The sequence below is a fragment of the Mercurialis annua genome, linkage group LG4 (assembly GCF_937616625.2).
Source record: "Mercurialis annua linkage group LG4, ddMerAnnu1.2, whole genome shotgun sequence".
NCBI lineage: Eukaryota > Viridiplantae > Streptophyta > Magnoliopsida > Malpighiales > Euphorbiaceae > Mercurialis > Mercurialis annua.
Window position 1 is genome coordinate 33,632,065 of NC_065573.1, and position 18,063 is coordinate 33,650,127.

An 18,063-nucleotide genomic window follows, 5' to 3' on the forward strand; every position below is an offset into this window, starting at 1 on the left:
TCGGAGCTCGACGGAATATAGTTTGATAGAGTTCTTTTATTTTCATTCCCATTGTAATCTATAATTTTTTATCTATAATTTTGTAAATAATATTAAAGATATGTGTGTAACTTTTCAGATTATTTTTATCAAGTATATGGAGCATATGTTATTGATTGTTGTTCTGTATTTGTTTTTTTTTTGTTGATATTCATGAATGAGCAGAGTATAAACCACCAACACGTATTAAATTAAATGAAAAACTAGCCATACAAAATTATCATAGTATAATAAATGTTACAGTATCATGATTTTTTTCATAACCTACTTATTATAATAATAATAATAATAATAATAATAATAATAATAATAATAATAATAATAATAATAATAAGAAGAAGAAGAAGAAGAAAAATAATAATAATATAGCTATTTCATAATAAATTAGTAGTTAATGCAACACTTTATAAATATTGCTACAATATTTTTATAGTAATATTAAATAAATGTCACGATAAATATTTTTAAATGTTACTCTAAATGGCTACAAATATTTGTATTAAATATCGCTTAAACACATAACGACACCGACAAATGTAACATATTAATGACATTTATAAAAAATGTTGGTATAAACTTTAAACAACGTTTTTTTAATATTAAGTAACATTTGATCAATGTCACAATTGATCATTTTTGTTGTAGTGATTATTGAAGCCTACTTAACAATTAAAGTACTCGTGGGGATGTTCCAATTATCAAAAGAAAGTGTATGCAAATCTAAATTAAAAAATGGTCTTATATTATTTTGAAAAAGTTAGTCCAGCAAAAATATAATATGAAAAAAGAGTGCAGTAGCAGAAAACTTCATCTATCTGGCTCCTGTGGAGTTTTGGATGATATATTTTCATCAATCGCACTAGTGAGTAGTGACAAAAGAATTCTCTCAAATCCATCATGTCCCCCACACCAATGATAATATATTTAAATACATATAATTGCGTACAAAGCTTGTATAATGATTATGTGTTCATTATAAAGAAAGAAGATAATACTTACTCCCACCATTTCTTAATAATTGCGGTTTTAGTTTTATGTCTATAAATTATAAAATAAAATTGATGTATATAATGTCTCTATAACAACTCCTACAATCAATATTAGTAGCTTTTTTAAAAAAAAATCTTAAATAAGGATAAAATAAAAAAATTAGTTGATATTTATTAATAAATAAAACATCAAATAAATTGAAACAAAAATTTCTATATAAAACGCCAATCAATAAAAAGTGGAGGGAATAATCATAACTATCATTTTTTGAAAATTCATAAATACCAAAATACATTACTTTTTATTTTGAATTATTATCCATAAATAGTTTAAGCTCAATAATTTAAAAGTATATTATCTTTTTGACTTTTTTTATTTGTGATTTATTTTTTAAAAGATTTTAATTTCAGTTTTGATTTAATATTCGATGTTTCAATTGTAGTAATTGTCCCATTTAAATTAAAGAGCATGTAATGTGGCTTTCTGCTAGACACCACAAGTGTGTATAAACGAAAAATAAAATAAAATGTGAAATAATTTTAAGTTTTAAAAAAATATATTAGATTAATTAGTAAAATGTGATTTTTAAATGAAAAGCATTACTGTTAAGAAAGAGTAAATAGAAGATGTGACTTGATAGGTGAAGCAAAGCAAAGGCAGCTGGATTAAAATCAAATCAAAATATAGAGAGTAGAGTCTCTCCATGTCGGACCATGCACCATTCTTAAATTGTTTGTTTCTACTTATTCATTTGTCTTTCTATGTCCACGTACTTTCATACTGTCCATTTCAAACAAATGGAAGCAAATTACTCTTTAATACTATTATTTTCCATTTTCCATTTTTCATTTTTATATATATTAAAAATAGAGCAAATTACTTTGAGGTCCCTGAGATATACCATAATTAACAATTTAGTACCTCTTGTTTTAAAAATCTACTTAATGGTCTCTCAATTTTAATTCCGTTAACTATTAGGCCCCTCCGTTAATTTTGACATTTACTTTCAAACGATTTGATACCCCACTTTTAATTTCATGAACGGTTTGGTTCTCATTTTAAATTTTATTAAATGATGTGGTATCTTACTTTTAAACGATTTGATCCCTCAGTTTTAGTTTCGTTAAATGATTTAGTCTCTCAAATTAATGGAAGGATCTCTCAGTTAAAGGAATTAAAATTGAGGGAATATTAAGTAGACTTTTAAAACAATAGGTATCAAACTGTTAATTATGATATATCTCAGAAACCTCAACGTAATTTGCTCATAAAACTAAATTAAATATTTCAAATATTTTTTTTATATTTTTTGGTTTTATTTTAAAAATATGATATAGTTAAATAAATCATTAATTTTATATACAAATTCATATACCATACTGATCATCGTCAAAAAAATAGTATACATAGTAATAACATAGAAATAATATTTTTTGGTACATTTAAAAAAAATAACATCAAAAAGAGACTAAATGACTACTTGTTACACAACATAATAATATATGTCGTTATTTTTAGCAATTGATAAATCAATTATTGTCGTATTTGTAGTTTCTGATAATTTTTATAACCCCTAAATTTAAATTTAAATATATATTAAAAAGCACTTTAATACTCACATTAGATTTCACATTTAAGACCAGGCTGCTCTTCTCTAAAATTATGAATTTTTTAAAAAGAAAGACTGTAAATTACCAAGCAACAACTCAATTTTCAGATCTAAGGAACATACTTGGTTGACTTTGCAAAGAAATAGTCAAAATATTACTGGATAAAATAATTGGAATAAAAAAGGGTGTACAAATTAAAACAAAACTGTGAAATAATTTAACTAATATATACGTTGCCGGAATGTGCCGGGCCGACATCGTGAAATGAGGTTCTTTCCATCGTCAATCATCGATTAAATTTTACTTTTTTAATTATTTTATTTCGTTAGTTTTATCGGACAACAATGATGAATCAAATCATCGTTCTCTCTTTCACTATTGAATATATGAGATAAACGATAGATATTGCTATGGCATTACATAAATTGTTTATTTTATGTAATAAAAATCTTAATCTTTAATTATTAAATCATGGTGTGAAATTATATTTTTTTAATTTTGGGCGTGTTTGAGTTTTCAAAATTTACAGTTTTTATAAATTTATGGATTTTAATAAATCCATAAAATATAGAATCAATGAATAAATTCCACCGTATGAAATCCATGAATTTATAGAGATAGATTTGAAATATTTAAATTATAACATAATTTATCATTCATTAAAAATAATAGATTTCAACTTTGAAAAATATTTTATAACTCACCTTATTTAACTTTTTTTAAGTGGTAGTATTTCATTCGTCTAATTTCCTTTCAAAATGTATATTTTAAAAATCAACTTTTAGGAATGTACTCTTTTAATATTATCTTAGGTGGGTAAAATAAGAAGGTTATATAGCAAATTTTTTCAAGTTTTTCATCTAAAAAATGGAAAAGTAAATAATGAATTTTGGAGGATAAGAGATTGTCCAATCCATAGATTCCCATTAGATTTTTGCAGTAAATAATGAATTTCCATGAAATCCATAAATTGTGTATATCCAAAATTTCTCAATTCAAGTGTTAACTTAAACTATATAGTGATTTTTACGATTACATTGAAAAAGAAAAAAAGTATATATTGATCTTCTATTTTTATATTGATTCTCTACTTTTACTTTAATTATATAATTGGAGGAAAAAGAGCGTTTGTGGAAAAAATTAAACCCACAATCTTAGCAGTTTCTATTGAGCGTTTATCATTTTAGCTTTTTTATTTAATAAGTCATATAATTATATATTTATAAAACTTTAATTAACCAGTGATTCTAGTTTAGATGTAATTCAATATCTTTTGTTTATAACACCAAGTTTAAATAATTAAAAACCGCTAGCATATACTTCACCCACTAATAATAAATAATAAATGAGTTAATGTTATAAAGTTCATTAATTTTACACGTTTTGCCATTTTAATCACGTCATTTTAAATTATCATTTCATACACTAACTATCAATTTTTTTCAAATCGATATACCTAGTAAAATCCGATAAAAATCACAGAGTTGACAACTGGACAATAACAATGTCAGAACGAATCAAATAATGACATGTCAACGATTTTCACCAGATTTGTGTTAGTCAACTGAGTTAGAGAATTTAAGGCTTAATTAATTTTCAAAAATGAGAGACTAAATCATTGTCAGAAATAAAAGTGGGGAATCATATTGTTTTTTAAATTAATTTCTTTAAAATTTAGTCATTTGACTCGGTTGACCAACACCATAAATAGACGGAAGGACTAAATCGTTTACGGAAATATAAGTGAGTGACCATATCGTATGATTTTTAAACAAAAAAGATTAAAGTGTAAATTATAATATATATGGCTCATAATAATTTACTCTTAAAAAAATTACATCCTCATTTTTAAAAGTATATAAAAATCCCAGTTCAAAAATATCCGATTATATTACAGACGATCACTGTATAGAACTGAAAGTAAAATAAAAACAGAGTATGGAATCTAATAGCAAAAATTCAGTATAGAGACAATAAAAAGAAAACCTAGGACCCCGAAATAACAGAAAAACTAAATCTTGAGGAAAATGTCTTAAAATGCCAGCGAAATTTAGGACAAGGAAATGAGTCAAAAACTCTATTATTATTATCCTTAATTGTATATAAAGAATTAAGGATTAATTAATGAGTGAACAGAAACCAATCTATAATTACAATCATAAATTAAAGATTTGAAACGTACGTAAACCAGGAAATTAAAGGGAACACAAAGACGAAGTTGTTATTGCTGTTGTTGTTACTGTTGAAGTTTTTCTTGGACATTGTGCCCGGATCCGACATCGTCGGACCTACTCATTTAATCACCCGCCGATCCACTCCATTATCATCTCTCTCTGTGTTTGTTTTTCTTTTCTTTTTGCACAGAGAGAGACCTTCTTTTCAGCTTCACCATTTTTTTCATGGTAATTTTTCTTCACAATGTTTAAATACATCATTTTTTCGGGAGGAGCGTGGAAAAAATTAAAGCCACGATCTAGCCGAATGCTCATTTGAAAATGGGATTATGGACAAATGTCATGTTTTGGTTTCTAGTTTTGATGGGCATTTTTGTTGTTATTAATCAGCTTAGATTAGTCTTTAATTTTCATTCTTATGCTAATCTTTTCCTTGAATGGACATTTTCAACATTATTTTTTCTTGTTTTGTAATGATTATGACAAGCTTTCTTGTAGTACAACATTCTACTTGCTTTTGTCTTGTATTACCTTCTCTGATGTGGACCCTTTAATTGTCTACCTTTTTTCTCATCTCAGTTTCTTTTATAACATTGAAACAGATGCCTCTTTGGTGCTGATTATAGGATCTCTCTCCTCTCCCTCTCTATACATTTCAATTTACATCTCTTTGGGACCAGGGTATGATTTCTTTTGTTCTTAATCTTTTTTGAATTTTATATGATTTTTAACTTACCATTTAAAGCTGTTAATGATTGCATGAGACTGATTCAATTTCTTTAAAACATTCATTATGTTTTTTTTATTGTAATTAGTTTCTTATTTTGAGTTGTTTTTAATTCTTTAATCTCTTGGTTGCTAGCTAGTAGTTTATTGGTTTTAGATTTGATGGTTGTTGTTGGTATTGCTGTTTGACCAGCTCCTCAAAACAATTCTTCATGATTATTGTACCTGACAAGCTATAAGCCAAATTGCACCTAAACTTGTTGATGATTTTGATTTAATTAATATCATATTCTTTGGCTGAGTCAAATAATTTAGAAGGTTAGGTTGACAAGTTAGTAGTGGTGTTGGGTAATTGTTGATCTTATATTACTATATTGTAGCAAATGTTCTTACTTTAACTCATTTTATATACCAAGCTTTTGAATTCTCCTTTATATTGCATGTTTTTGTTTTCAGACACCGCGTTAGGCATCTTTTAAGTTCTTCTTTATGTTGTAAGGGTGACAATTTGTTTTCTTTGATAGGTTTCTATAATTGAGTAGCCTCAATGGGTGGTTGTGTATCCACTCATGCTCCACATAAAAGGGTAAGAATACACAAGAGACGTCTTCGGCGGTTTGGGAAACGCCATGTCAAGATATCAAGTGCTCATGACGGAAGTAAAAAGAGGAACAATGACGTTGGACATGTTTCCGTAAGTCAATTTGTCCATATGGATTTTGAAAATGGTAAAACTTCTACGTGCCGAAAATCTGGGGCCTCCAATTCAATGTACCATCTCACCCAATTGCAATGGCATCTTAGTCAAGTTGATATAGATGGTATGTCTCTCATTACATTTATCAAAAGAACTAGTTGGCATGACTCATTTGGTTTCTTGCATCATGTTTTAGGCATGTCTAACAGAACTGATATTTGTCTGATCAGACTCGCCAAACAAACATAGAAAATCCATTAACTTTTCAGTTGCATGTGCTATAGGCAGTGGAACTCACGAGGCTGATGCTCCCAATCTCACCTCTTACACTCGTGAATTTTTTACGTTGTTATTTTTAACTATATTTTCTGTGAAGATTTTTTACTGCTGAGAAGCAGAAAAATGCAGGCATATAAGCATTGGTTAATGCTCAAGAACTGTAGTTTTGACTTTACACTTTGTATTTGCAGGAATTTGCCAGGAGGAATCTTGGTTTGATTCAGTCAGTATATTGGAATCCGAATCTGACGATGAATTTAGTAGTGTGATTGGAGGTAGAGCATCTTCTTTATCAGTTGTAAACTATGCATGCAGCTACACATATGTTACGCCATAATGAGGTTTTTATTGATCTTTATTTGAGCTCTCATTGGTGTACTTACTTTTACGCAGATCGTTTTTCCTCTGTGGGTTCAGCTATTGGGAACATTTCGGGTGGACAAGTGCTTCAGTATGAAAGTTCTTCATGCTATACGGATGGCAAGGGTAAATATGAAGAATACCATGAAAGTTTTGTGAAAATAGATGGACATATGACAGGCAAAGACGAATTCAAGGATCCAAAAGGGTTTGCACTTATTAGTCCTCAGAAATTATTAGATAATTATGGAAGCTTTAAAGGTTCAAAAGAGGACAGACGTGACTCTCAAGAGAACACCTTAAGATCTGGGTTATCTCGGTTGCATCCTTCTGTGAGTTTCAATGACAAGCTTTTGAATGCATCAAGTCAGAAAAAGAAATTAGCAGTTTTTAGGCTTTCTTTTAAGAGGAAGTCATGTGATGGAGAAGAGACCACTGAACAATGTTAGTATTTGCAGTTATAATTTTTTTAGTGAAACAGTTCAATTTGTCTTCATTGCTTTACATATTTACAACTTGCAATGTTCTATATCTCTTGTTGCCTGATGTTTTTCATGCCATTGCTACTTTTTACATGTTAGATGTTTGCAATGGCGTAGTTTTCACAGTCAATCAAATGCTTTTTGTGACTTGTCGGCGATGATGTTCAGATTCGTGCTATTGTGATCCTATGGTTGTGTAACATATTTTGTCAATCATGTAGGTGCATCAAAGAGATTCTTGTATCATCCCAAGGCAGGACTCACTATTCCTCGTCAACTGGGAGAGAAGCCAACAATAGGATGTTGGTCTGAGATTCCTCCCTCAACTTTCAAACTTCGAGGGGAGACCTATTTCAAGTATGCTAACTCGCTCAAGTCATCCCTGAATGGATGCTAAGCCAATTGCTACAAGTAGTTATTCTGTTGTTTATCTCTGTGGATATAATTTTACAATGCTCTACAATGCAGAGATAAGAGGAAGTGCCCCGCTCCAAGTTACAGTCCTTATACTCCGATTGGTGTTGATTTGTTTATCTGCCCAAGAAAGGTTAATCACATTGCACGATACCTTGAGCTTCCGAATGTAAAAGGCGAAGGAAAAATTCCTTCTCTCCTAATCGTAAATATTCAGGTATTTGTTTAATTTAATACAGAATGATTGTGTCAATTCTTTAAGCTGATAATATCTTATGAATGGCTTCTCATGTGCATTGTATTATCTTGCTGTATGTCTCATTGCAGTTGCCTACTTACCCTACTGCAATGTTCCTTGGCGACAGCGATGGTGAAGGAATGAGTCTTGTACTATATTTTAAGGTGTCTGAAAATTTTGAGAAAGAAATCTCTTCACAATGTGAAGATAATATCAAGGTATTGTTTCCAATTTTCTGTTATTTTTCTATTTTTTAGTCAACAGCATTCAAAATATAAAGGAGCTAGTGTATGGGAACAAAACGGCGATACAGAAAACTCCGGAAAGAGAAACGATGAAACAACAATTTTTATAATATGCAAAAAATTTAAATTTCCATATTTCAGAGCATTTTCTGAAACAGAATTGAAACGCATAAACGTAGAAATCAACAAGTTTCAGTGCAACACATTAAAGAAGTATGTAGGATATATGAATACTAGATTACTAGTTCTCTAACATTTTCATTCCAAATTACAGAAACTGGTTGAAGATGAGACAGAAAAAGTCAAAGGCTTTGCAAAAGAGTCAAGTGTTCCTTATAGAGAAAGGCTAAAGATAATGACTGGTTTAGTCAATCCTGATGATCTCAATTTAAGTTCTACTGAAAAGAAGCTTGTAAATGCTTACAATGAAAAACCTGTCCTTTCTCGTCCTCAGCATCAATTTTATAAGGTAACGCACAATTTTGTTGCTAATTTTTCTTCTGACAGCATACACACAACCACATTCACTTTCTGCTGAGAATATTTGCGTTCTGTCCATGCTCACGTTTAAAACAATGTTACATGAGGTTTTAGTCTCCATGGCGGGAAAAGATCATTTCTGACTAATAACAAATCTTATTTCTGTTTTTTCATTCTTATGATGCAATTATGCATAGTAAGCTGTTTATTAGTGCTTTGCTGACAATATCTATCTCTGTCTGGCAGGGTCCTAATTATTTCGAGATTGATCTTGATATTCATCGCTTCAGCTTCATATCCAGGAAGGGGCTTGAATCATTTCGAGACCGGCTTAAAAATGGAATTCTTGATCTTGGTTTAACAATTCAGGTATCATATTGAGTCATTTTTTCTCATATAAGCAAGCTCAGTATGTCTAACCCATTCTTAAAATGAAAATGGTTTAACAGGCACAAAAACAAGAAGAGCTTCCGGAGCAAGTGTTGTGCTGTCTGAGACTTAACAAGATCGACTTCGTTGACCATGGTCAGATACCGACAATAATGACTCTTGAAGATGATTGATATCGAAAAATGCGCAGTTCTGACTCTTAAAAGGCGCCGAACAACCATGTTAACAGAGATGTGATCAACATGTGCATTTGATCCCATGGTATAGAAAATTTTGCAATTTGTGAATGAGAGAGGAATAGGAGTTCTTTCTCCCAATTGTCAAAATTAAAAAAAGAAAATCGTTTATGTTTAATTAATACTTATAAGAAGATAGAAAAAAGAGATGCTTTTAAAGCTGAGTGTGTTACTAACAAGTGAAAAATTATAAACTTCAATCAAATCAAATTGATATGTACCTGTATAAATTTATGTAGATGGATTATTAATAAAAATAAGCTACAGTTCTATATATTTTATTAATCAATCCATATCAACAAAATAAAAGTTAACTTTACTTAAATAGGAAATAGGACTACGAAGATGGGTGAAGAATTCCTGAACACGCCTATCTGGATCGTTAATGTCAACACCAAATATGTGCCTCTCATCAAGAAAATAAATGAAGCCTTTATGTTTCTCTTTCGCAATAAATCCGACAAGTCCTATGATCCAACATCTATTTTTAATAATCTCGTCTTCCTCAGTTAGCAACTCCCATCTCATCATTGTCTTCTTATCCGCAGTTAGCTTGTAGAAATTTAAGTTCAATCTTTGTCTGTAACCTTCTTCCATGGACCAATAACCGTTCACCCGAAAAATTTCTCCTTCATCTTGCATGATATTTGAGGGATACTCTACATCTTCAGGTCTTAACATTATGTCATCTTTAAACGAAGAATCATTCATATCGAATCCTAGTACCCAACATCTTTTGTCGAAGATGTAGATATAGTTTTTAACTATGCACACAGACAAGATTCCTGTCTTGAAATTGTCTTCAGAATTATAATTCCATGTCGTCCATGATTCATCATATGGGCGGGCAACTCGTAGAATCACCTGGTCACTTGCACCGGTGACTTTAACGTTACCGAGAACTATAAACTTGGGAAGTCCATCTATTATTGAAATAGCTGCTTTGTCTACTCCAAGGGACCCGACATTCGGCAGAGAAATTCTCTCCTTGGTGAGAGGATTGAGCAAAAAAGGGTCGAATGCACAACAAGACTTGAATACGTTTTTCGAAGGATCGGTGCCGAATAACAACCATCCCTTGTTTGATGTAATGAGAATTAAATTGGACTGATCAATATGAACGAATTTAGAAAACCATTTATTAATTATTTTTCTATTACGATGGGGATATCTTATGGAAAATAAATTTGAACCAAAGCAAATATATTGGAGAGTTTATCTGGAAAATAGATTTGGGCTAAACAAATATATATAATATGAGAAAGAAAAAGATGGATTGTATAACAAGAAAATAAAAAATGACCCTAATGTTATCTCACTAGGACTATTGATTTATTTTCATCTCAGAAATAGCCGTAACGTTATAAAAAGAAGACATTTTAACCCTTCGATTAACAGAAACATATTACACCGTTAAGTTCTCTGATGTGGTAATTAGAAAATATAAAAAAAAACAGAGAAAGCCACATCATCCTTTTATCTCTCAAATGAAACTCATCCCCTCCGCCACATCACATCACTGTCATTGTCAAACTCCGAGATGTGGACCGCCCGCAAGTCCACATACCTGGTAATTCCGTGCTATAATGGCCAGTAGCCGAACCTCAACCACTTCATATTAAGAAAAGGCGTAGCCGGTGTTTGAACACGCGACCTTTAGCGCCCAGATGGCTGAGTCTGAGACCATTAGACCAAACTCGTGCGGGCTCTTCAATGTTTTTTCATAAAGAATGATGTGGTTTTTTCTGTTCTTTTATTGTCTAATTGCTACATTAGAGAATTTAAAGGTGTGATATGTTTCTGTTAATTGAAGGTTTAAAATGTTATCTTTTATAATATTAGGGTTATTTTTGAGACAAAAAAAACATTAATGGTGTAAGTGTAGGAATGGCAATGGGGCGTCTATGGAAAATCTCCATCCACGTCCCCATTTAATTAATGGGGATAAAATCATTCCCATCCCCATCTCCATGGATTTCTCATCCCCATGGGGATGCCCGTTCCCCGTACAATTAATATAATTTATAAATAATTTTATTATTTTCATAAAATATTTGAAAAAAAAATCATTATAAAAAATACTATTACCTTTTATATTATTATATATTTATAACTAAATAGAAACTAATAAAAAAAATTATGTAAATTATTTAAAATTATAAATAACATACTAAAACTTATAATATAATATAAATATACATAAATATAAATCGGATCCCCATGGGGACGGGGATCCCCATGGGGTGGGGACTATACTCCCCGTCCCCTTCTCATCTCCGTGGTTGGGGAATGATTTTCCCCCATCCCCGTACCCATGGGGGTAATTGGTGGGGATTCCCCGCCCCATTAGGGGCGGGTCCCCACGGAAAACGGGGAATCCCCTCCCCATTGCCATCCCTATGTAAGTGAGACACGGGCTAAACATTAGGGTTAATTTTGCACCTTTTCCCTAAGAAATAGCGATAGAAAGGTAAATATGAGAAAGGAAAAGGGCAAAAGAGGAAAAAGAATTTAGTAGGGCAAAAAAGATGAGTGTATAAAAATAAAATTAGAAGAGAGAAAAGAGAAAATAGCGTCCGAGGCCGAGCGCTTACCCCATGAGTGAAAGGGGAAGCGTGGTATTCCACAGAGAGAAGGTTCCGTTAACACCGTGGCGCATGATAGTGTGACGGGCGTATATTAAACAGGGTTTCCCATGGCCGCTTTACTGCTCTAGTTTATGCAGCTAAAGTGAGGGGATTTTGCCCTACATTTTCTTCTAATCTATTTTCTTTGTGTGAAAAAAAAAACAAAATAACGTTTTTAATTATTTTTGTGAATTTTTTTTTCCAGTTCCTATTGATTTTGACCTAATCAAGAATCGTTGAATTTCGTCTACAATATTCAAATTTTATAGAGTTTTTAAAATGTTTTGCGATCTGATTTCATAATAATTAATAAAGTTTGTTTTAATTTATAGTTTTAGGTGACTGAGAGTGATTCGAAGGAGAAGACGAGTGCCGAAAGTGGTGACGACGAGGATGGTGATTTGGTCCGGAGAAGCCAAAAGTGAATCACTGTCCTCATCTTCGCCACTGCCGACACTCAGTTTTCTAACAGTAAATTGAGGATCATTAGGGTTTCCACTTGCCTAGCTGAAGTTGAGATAAAGGAATTCCAGAAGATAATTTAATTTAGTTTTTACTACTCCATAATTTAAGTTTGATTTTACAAGTTATTTGTAATAATTTTAGTTTAAATTCATTCGTTACTTTAAATTAAATAAACTTTAGAATTGCATTAAGATCGTCGTGAATCTTTAGAGAAAAAAAAGGAAATTTATAAAATTAATATAATATTATAGAATCATAAAAAAATTAAATTTTCACATTCATTAACCTAAGAATATTATATTTGCTTAAACATCAACATTACGCTTTTTTAATGTTTTTATTTTGTTTAAAGTGATAATTTGTTATTCAATAGTAATAAATGAATAATGTAATCTTTGTTTCGCATAAAAGAAAAGAGTAACCATGGAATGACCCCAATGTTGTATGGTGGTAAAGTTTAATCCTTCAATAATATTTTTTTCTTGATATTTTTGTTATTATTTAAATTTTTAAAATCGTCAATTCTAATATTTTTTTAAATCAAATTCATTTACTTTTTATTTTTGAAAATTTTAATGGTAAAAAGGCAAATTGAAACAATAGAAACTAAAAATTACTCAATAAACTACAATTGATGATTTAGAAAATTTGTCATAAATGAGACAATTTGAAAAATGAAATATTTTTGAATGATTAGACTTACTGCTAAAGATATTTGAGGATGACCAGCACAATTTGCAATTCTAGTGGGTAGTTCATCTCTAGAAGTTGAAATAAATGAAAGAAAAGTAATGCACATGTAACACACAAAAAAATGTTAAAAATGAAAACTTCTATTGCATTTTATGTTGTGTTAAACAAATTTTTGCTTTTTTCCCTTTTTCCTTCAATTTAGGTCACCTGATCTTCAAATTCTCATGTGATCAGTCCATTATTATGCCTTAAAAGATTACAACTTTTTTTTTCATAAGCTGCTAATATAATGGATATGAACACATATTGAACTCAAAAGAACATCAACGTCAAAACCTATAGTGCAGTTTCACTATGTCTCAAATTAGCTACCAATTCTTCCAAAGCATTGCCTTCTTTAATGGTTTGAAGTGTCTTCAACTGCCAAAAAATATTAGGATTTAGGTTTCTGCAAAATTTAAACAAGAAAATACCAGCATCTACTAACAAACTATCAATTTATCTCCTCCCATCTACTTGGATAGATGTCATTAGATGCTGGTTTGCGAGATATTAGATTGATTTAATCGCGTGTCTCTCAAACCAGCAACTCACGGATTGAAATGACTCAATTTGGAGATGTTTCGGGTTAATTGTCAGAAAAAAATTGAAATTTCGATCCAAGTAAATGGGAAGGGGTGAATTGATCCTTTGCTACTTTCATAGCAACATATGCATATGAATTCAAGAATCACTCAGCTAACAGTCTGAAATTGGCATACAATAGGGAAGATGAAAAATATTTACATAATTATAAAAAAAAGGTTTCTTGTACCTACCTTTGTATATTCTTGATCTGCGAGCTGCTCGGCGTATGTGACTTTCATTCCTTTGCAATAGTTCATCAAATTTATATGCTTGAGTCAACAACGGTCCAGAAAATTCAATCTTTTCCCTTTCTTTATCCTCATCCTAACAAGTTAAAACACGCTGAGCTCAGAACAAAAACATCCAGAAACAAACTAAAGAAAACTAGGAACCATAACACAAAAGAATTTGGTGGTGGTGCATACATACCACATTATACTCATCATTTGCCTTTTGGAAATAGTAAGCATTTGTCCCATCAAAAGAATCTGATGAATTATGTCTGTTTCGTCGTTTCTGCATTGCATGGTTTGATGTGACCTCATGAGAGCCATGTCCTCCTTCTGGTTTATTCGTTACGTTATAGGAACTGTTTGCAAAGTTGAAACTTGTCGAGTCTAATGCACTAACTTGACTCTTTGTCAAAGATTCTGTACACGATATTGTCGACAATGCATCCTCCTGCCGCCTTTTTGCCCATGCGAAGCCACTTGATGCTACCACCGGTGCTGGACCCGTGAAAATGAATTCCTCTTTTGTTGCTTGGGAAGTTTCTGAAACTGTGTCAAACGAAGAACTCGGTTCTCTGTTCATATCTTCTCTTCCCTTCTTCGTCTGGACGTGACCGTCATTGATTTTAGAAACAGATTGAGTATTTTCTTTCATTTCCTGCATAAATGAACAACAAATTAACCCTTGCAAACCACCTACATCTTAGAGCCAGAAGCGAAAAAAAAGTCGAAGCACGAAAATAAATATGCTAAAACGAGAAATGTTGAAATGGAAAACAACAAAATAATAAACTAATTTATAAGAATATGTTGTAACTATAGAGTTTCGGAGTTTCATAAAGATTTCTTGAAACAGAAACGAAACACTAAAACGTACGTGTTGAGAAGTTTTCGAGCAACATAGAGAAAGAGAGAAGAGAGACCTGTTTAGATGCATATTTATTGAGAATGTTATGTTCTTGCGAAACTCTAATAAATTTTCTTGATTTTTTGTGTGCTCCTGCATCTCTTTTTCTGCCACCAGCCATTTTTCTGAAAGTACAATAGTTATTTAATGACACAGTATGAATATCATAGTTGGAATTGGACTTAAACTGATAACAAAACAGGCAAAACCTCAAAAGACCATAATTGCTGTAATGGAAATTCACTTAACAGCAACACCCTTGCATTGTTCTGAGGCATCTCGTGACAACAAAAATTAACATATTTACCTCCGCACTTCATCTCGTTGTTTGGCATCAATTTCTTTGTTAGGTGGATACTTTGGCAAGCTTGATGGATCACATGCATATGGTGCGGTATTGAAGTACTAAAGACAAAAAAATTATACAATTAAGATAGTAATTAAAAGGCGAATAAAACACGAGGCCACAACTTCAAATTAATCACATTTTGACAACCTGTAGCAGTAAACTAAAGAACTATGAGAGGTCAAACTTGGTACCGGGGAGAAAAGAGCAGAGGAGGCAGTTCCGCGCTTATCTGGCTCTATTGAGAGGAAGGTTTCTATCAAGTCCACGGCGGTTGTAGGGAAATCTTTACACCTCTCTCTAACCGAACTTTCATAAACATGTTGGGACTTAAATATGCTAATATTTGGAAGCTTACACTGTTTCCAGTACTCTTCAGAAGGAGAACCGCAAAGCTTGAAGATTTTGTGTAATTGTTCAACCTGATTACAAGGTAACAATTATTAATTTCTACTTGATAACATATTTCGGAAGAAAAAAAATCCGCAACAGAGAGAACTAAGAAAGTAGTCAATATGTAAACACTACGCTGAAATGTTTTTATTCATGAAACTACTAATTACTCTAGCCATAACTTAAATTGTTTCAGGTTCTAGGATTAAGAGTTGATACATAAGAAAAGATTCTGAAATACCAATTTTACATTTGTTTATTTCCATTTGTAATGCATCTTTAATCACACTACAAATGGATTTATATTTTTTTGACTATGTGGTGCAAAAATAGAAACACGAAAAAAAAAAATTACAAGAGTAGGTCAAAAATATAGGGTTTCGGAGTTTCAAAAGCATTTTTAGAAAGGAAAATGAAATGTTGAAACGTAGGACTCAACAAATTTCCATACAACATTGTTTTTTGAAGATACTACAATATGGCTGCGTGGTTACCTCGGTTCTCCCCTTTAGGAGAGGCTTTCCAATGAGAAGTTCTGCAAATACGCAACCCACACTCCATAGATCCACAGATACTCCGTAACTTGTTGAGCCCATCAAAAGTTCAGGAGGCCGATACCATAAAGTTACAACGCGACTGGTTAATTGATTCTTGTTCTTTGGGTTAAGAATATTTGCCAAACCAAAATCTCCTATTTTCAGAATCCCTTCATTGTTGACGAAAATATTGGACACCTTTATGTCTCGATGTATTATACCTCGTAAATGACAGTGCTCAATCCCATGTAATAGTTGCTTCATGTAACACTTGACCTATACACAAAGTGGACCTAAAATTTTAAACTTCTAAACAGAAACTAGGAAAATGAAAACCTATTGTCACAACTTCCAAATATCTTGCAACAAAGCCTTATGACAGTAATGAAATGACATTGATTAGTTCCGGAACAATGACTGTCTGACCTGAGAGTCGCTGAATTTGACATCCGGAGAAGAAGATAATCCGGCAAGATCATGTTCCATATATTCAAATACGAGATATACGCTACTCGACAATCGAGATGTAATTATTCCCTCCAATTTTATAACGTTGGGGTGGTCAAGCCTGCGGAGAATCAGAATTTCGCGTGCCATAAACCTAATGCTTTCCGGCTGAAAATTATCAAAGCGAACCTTTTTCAGAGCTACCATCCTTCCGGTCTCAACTTCTCGAGCTCGGAACACACTGCTATATGTTCCTTGTCCAATCTAGCAGATTGCAAATAACACCAATTAAGGAAAGCATGAACAAATTAAAGAAAATAGCATTTCTCAGACATTAGATTTTTTTTTTCAAACTAAACAAATAAATGAATCAAATCCAAATTGTAATTTCATTTAAAACATATCCAAAACCAACCAATTGATTGACAAAAACACAATATACCTTCTCCAATTTCTCAAAAGAATCAGCTCGTAGAGGTACCCAACCATTAATAGCTTCAGCAGCAGCAGAACTAAGCCAACTAGGCCACCCAGCAGCAATATATTCAGCACCACCATTATGCCGATGAGAAAACCCCAATTTAAAACTAAAACTCGCACTCTTTCTGCTCGAGCTTCTCCTCCTAAACTTGTCAAGACTATCAAACCCATTCCTCTCCTTCTCACTCTTCTTATTATGATCATCATTATTACGATCAGCATCATTCTTGTCCTTTTTACATTTGGGATCACAATTCAAAGGCCCAGATGGCTGTCTTGACGAAACATTGGTGCTCCGATCGACAAAACCCAGAGACGGCGAGGAGGAAGAAGCAGCAGCTCCGGCAGCCACGGATGAGCGTTTTTTGGAGATAACGCAACCCATAAACCCGAATCCAGGACAAAACCCCAGATTGGGAAAATGGGTCCTCGTTTTTTGGATTACTAAATTTGGGTATAGCAAAAACTATGACATTACATCAACATTTTAGATTTTGGGAAAAACAAAATAGATTTTTGGTTGGGGAAATGGGTTAAGAGTGTTTGTCGAGTTGGTGCATGCGGGATTTGCGGGTGGACAGGAATAAGAATAGTCCGAGATTAAAGGGTGAGAGAGATTGGGTCCTATTTTGGTTCATGTTTTAATTTTGAAGTGATGAGTGTTTGATGTGTTTAAGGCTTTGCTTTTTTCTGTTGTGTTGTCTGTATTTGTTTTCAAGAAAAGGAAAAGGAAAAGAGAAAAAAAGGTGAAATGTGACTGTTAAAGAATTTCTGTTGGATTTCTGTTAGTTTTGATTATTAGGAGAGAGAGAGAGAGTGTGGTGGTTATGAATCTCAACTGCCAATAACAGCTACAGTGCACCTTATTAATGACAAAACGGAAACAGCTTAATTGCAAACTGTTTTCTGCACCTTCCTTAATTTGATTGAGGTTTGAAGCTTCTCCATTTCT

The 18,063-nt window shown here is 32.1% G+C and overlaps 2 protein-coding genes and 1 long non-coding RNA gene across 4 annotated transcripts; 2 read left to right on the forward strand and 1 right to left on the reverse strand.

The window, feature by feature from the left end:
• The first annotated feature begins 4,779 nt into the window (after nucleotides 1-4,779).
• Nucleotides 4,780-9,634, forward strand: LOC126679066 (uncharacterized). The gene is made up of 11 exons (XM_050374002.2): nucleotides 4,780-5,041; nucleotides 5,416-5,494; nucleotides 6,064-6,360; nucleotides 6,707-6,790; nucleotides 6,909-7,319; nucleotides 7,579-7,714; nucleotides 7,826-7,988; nucleotides 8,099-8,227; nucleotides 8,529-8,723; nucleotides 8,981-9,103; nucleotides 9,184-9,634. Exons 3-11 carry the CDS (start codon nucleotides 6,087-6,089, stop codon nucleotides 9,295-9,297), a joined length of 1,629 nt encoding a protein of 542 aa, XP_050229959.1. The 5' UTR covers nucleotides 4,780-5,041; nucleotides 5,416-5,494; nucleotides 6,064-6,086; the 3' UTR covers nucleotides 9,298-9,634.
• Nucleotides 9,635-11,818: 2,184 nt separating this feature from the next.
• Nucleotides 11,819-12,643, forward strand: LOC126678794 (uncharacterized). Its single transcript, XR_007640725.1, has 2 exons — nucleotides 11,819-12,090; nucleotides 12,320-12,643. It is a non-coding gene; the product is annotated as an uncharacterized LOC126678794 (long non-coding RNA).
• Nucleotides 12,644-13,267: 624 nt separating this feature from the next.
• On the reverse strand, nucleotides 13,268-17,926 carry LOC126676251 (cyclin-dependent kinase C-2 C). Of its 2 annotated transcripts, none has more exons than XM_056105574.1 (9): nucleotides 17,074-17,926; nucleotides 16,611-16,895; nucleotides 16,143-16,460; nucleotides 15,450-15,677; nucleotides 15,217-15,314; nucleotides 14,926-15,034; nucleotides 14,202-14,660; nucleotides 13,964-14,096; nucleotides 13,268-13,593 (listed from the first exon to the last, which is right to left on the reverse strand). In XM_056105574.1, the coding sequence occupies exons 1-9, from the start codon at nucleotides 17,494-17,496 to the stop codon at nucleotides 13,586-13,588; spliced, it is 2,061 nt and encodes a 686-aa protein (XP_055961549.1). In that variant the 5' UTR covers nucleotides 17,497-17,926; the 3' UTR covers nucleotides 13,268-13,585. The 2 variants fall into 2 exon arrangements, with proteins under 2 accessions (XP_055961549.1, XP_050226371.1); XM_050370414.2 differs by having other exon boundaries at nucleotides 13,268-13,565; nucleotides 17,074-17,924.
• Between the last annotated feature and the right edge of the window lie 137 nt (nucleotides 17,927-18,063).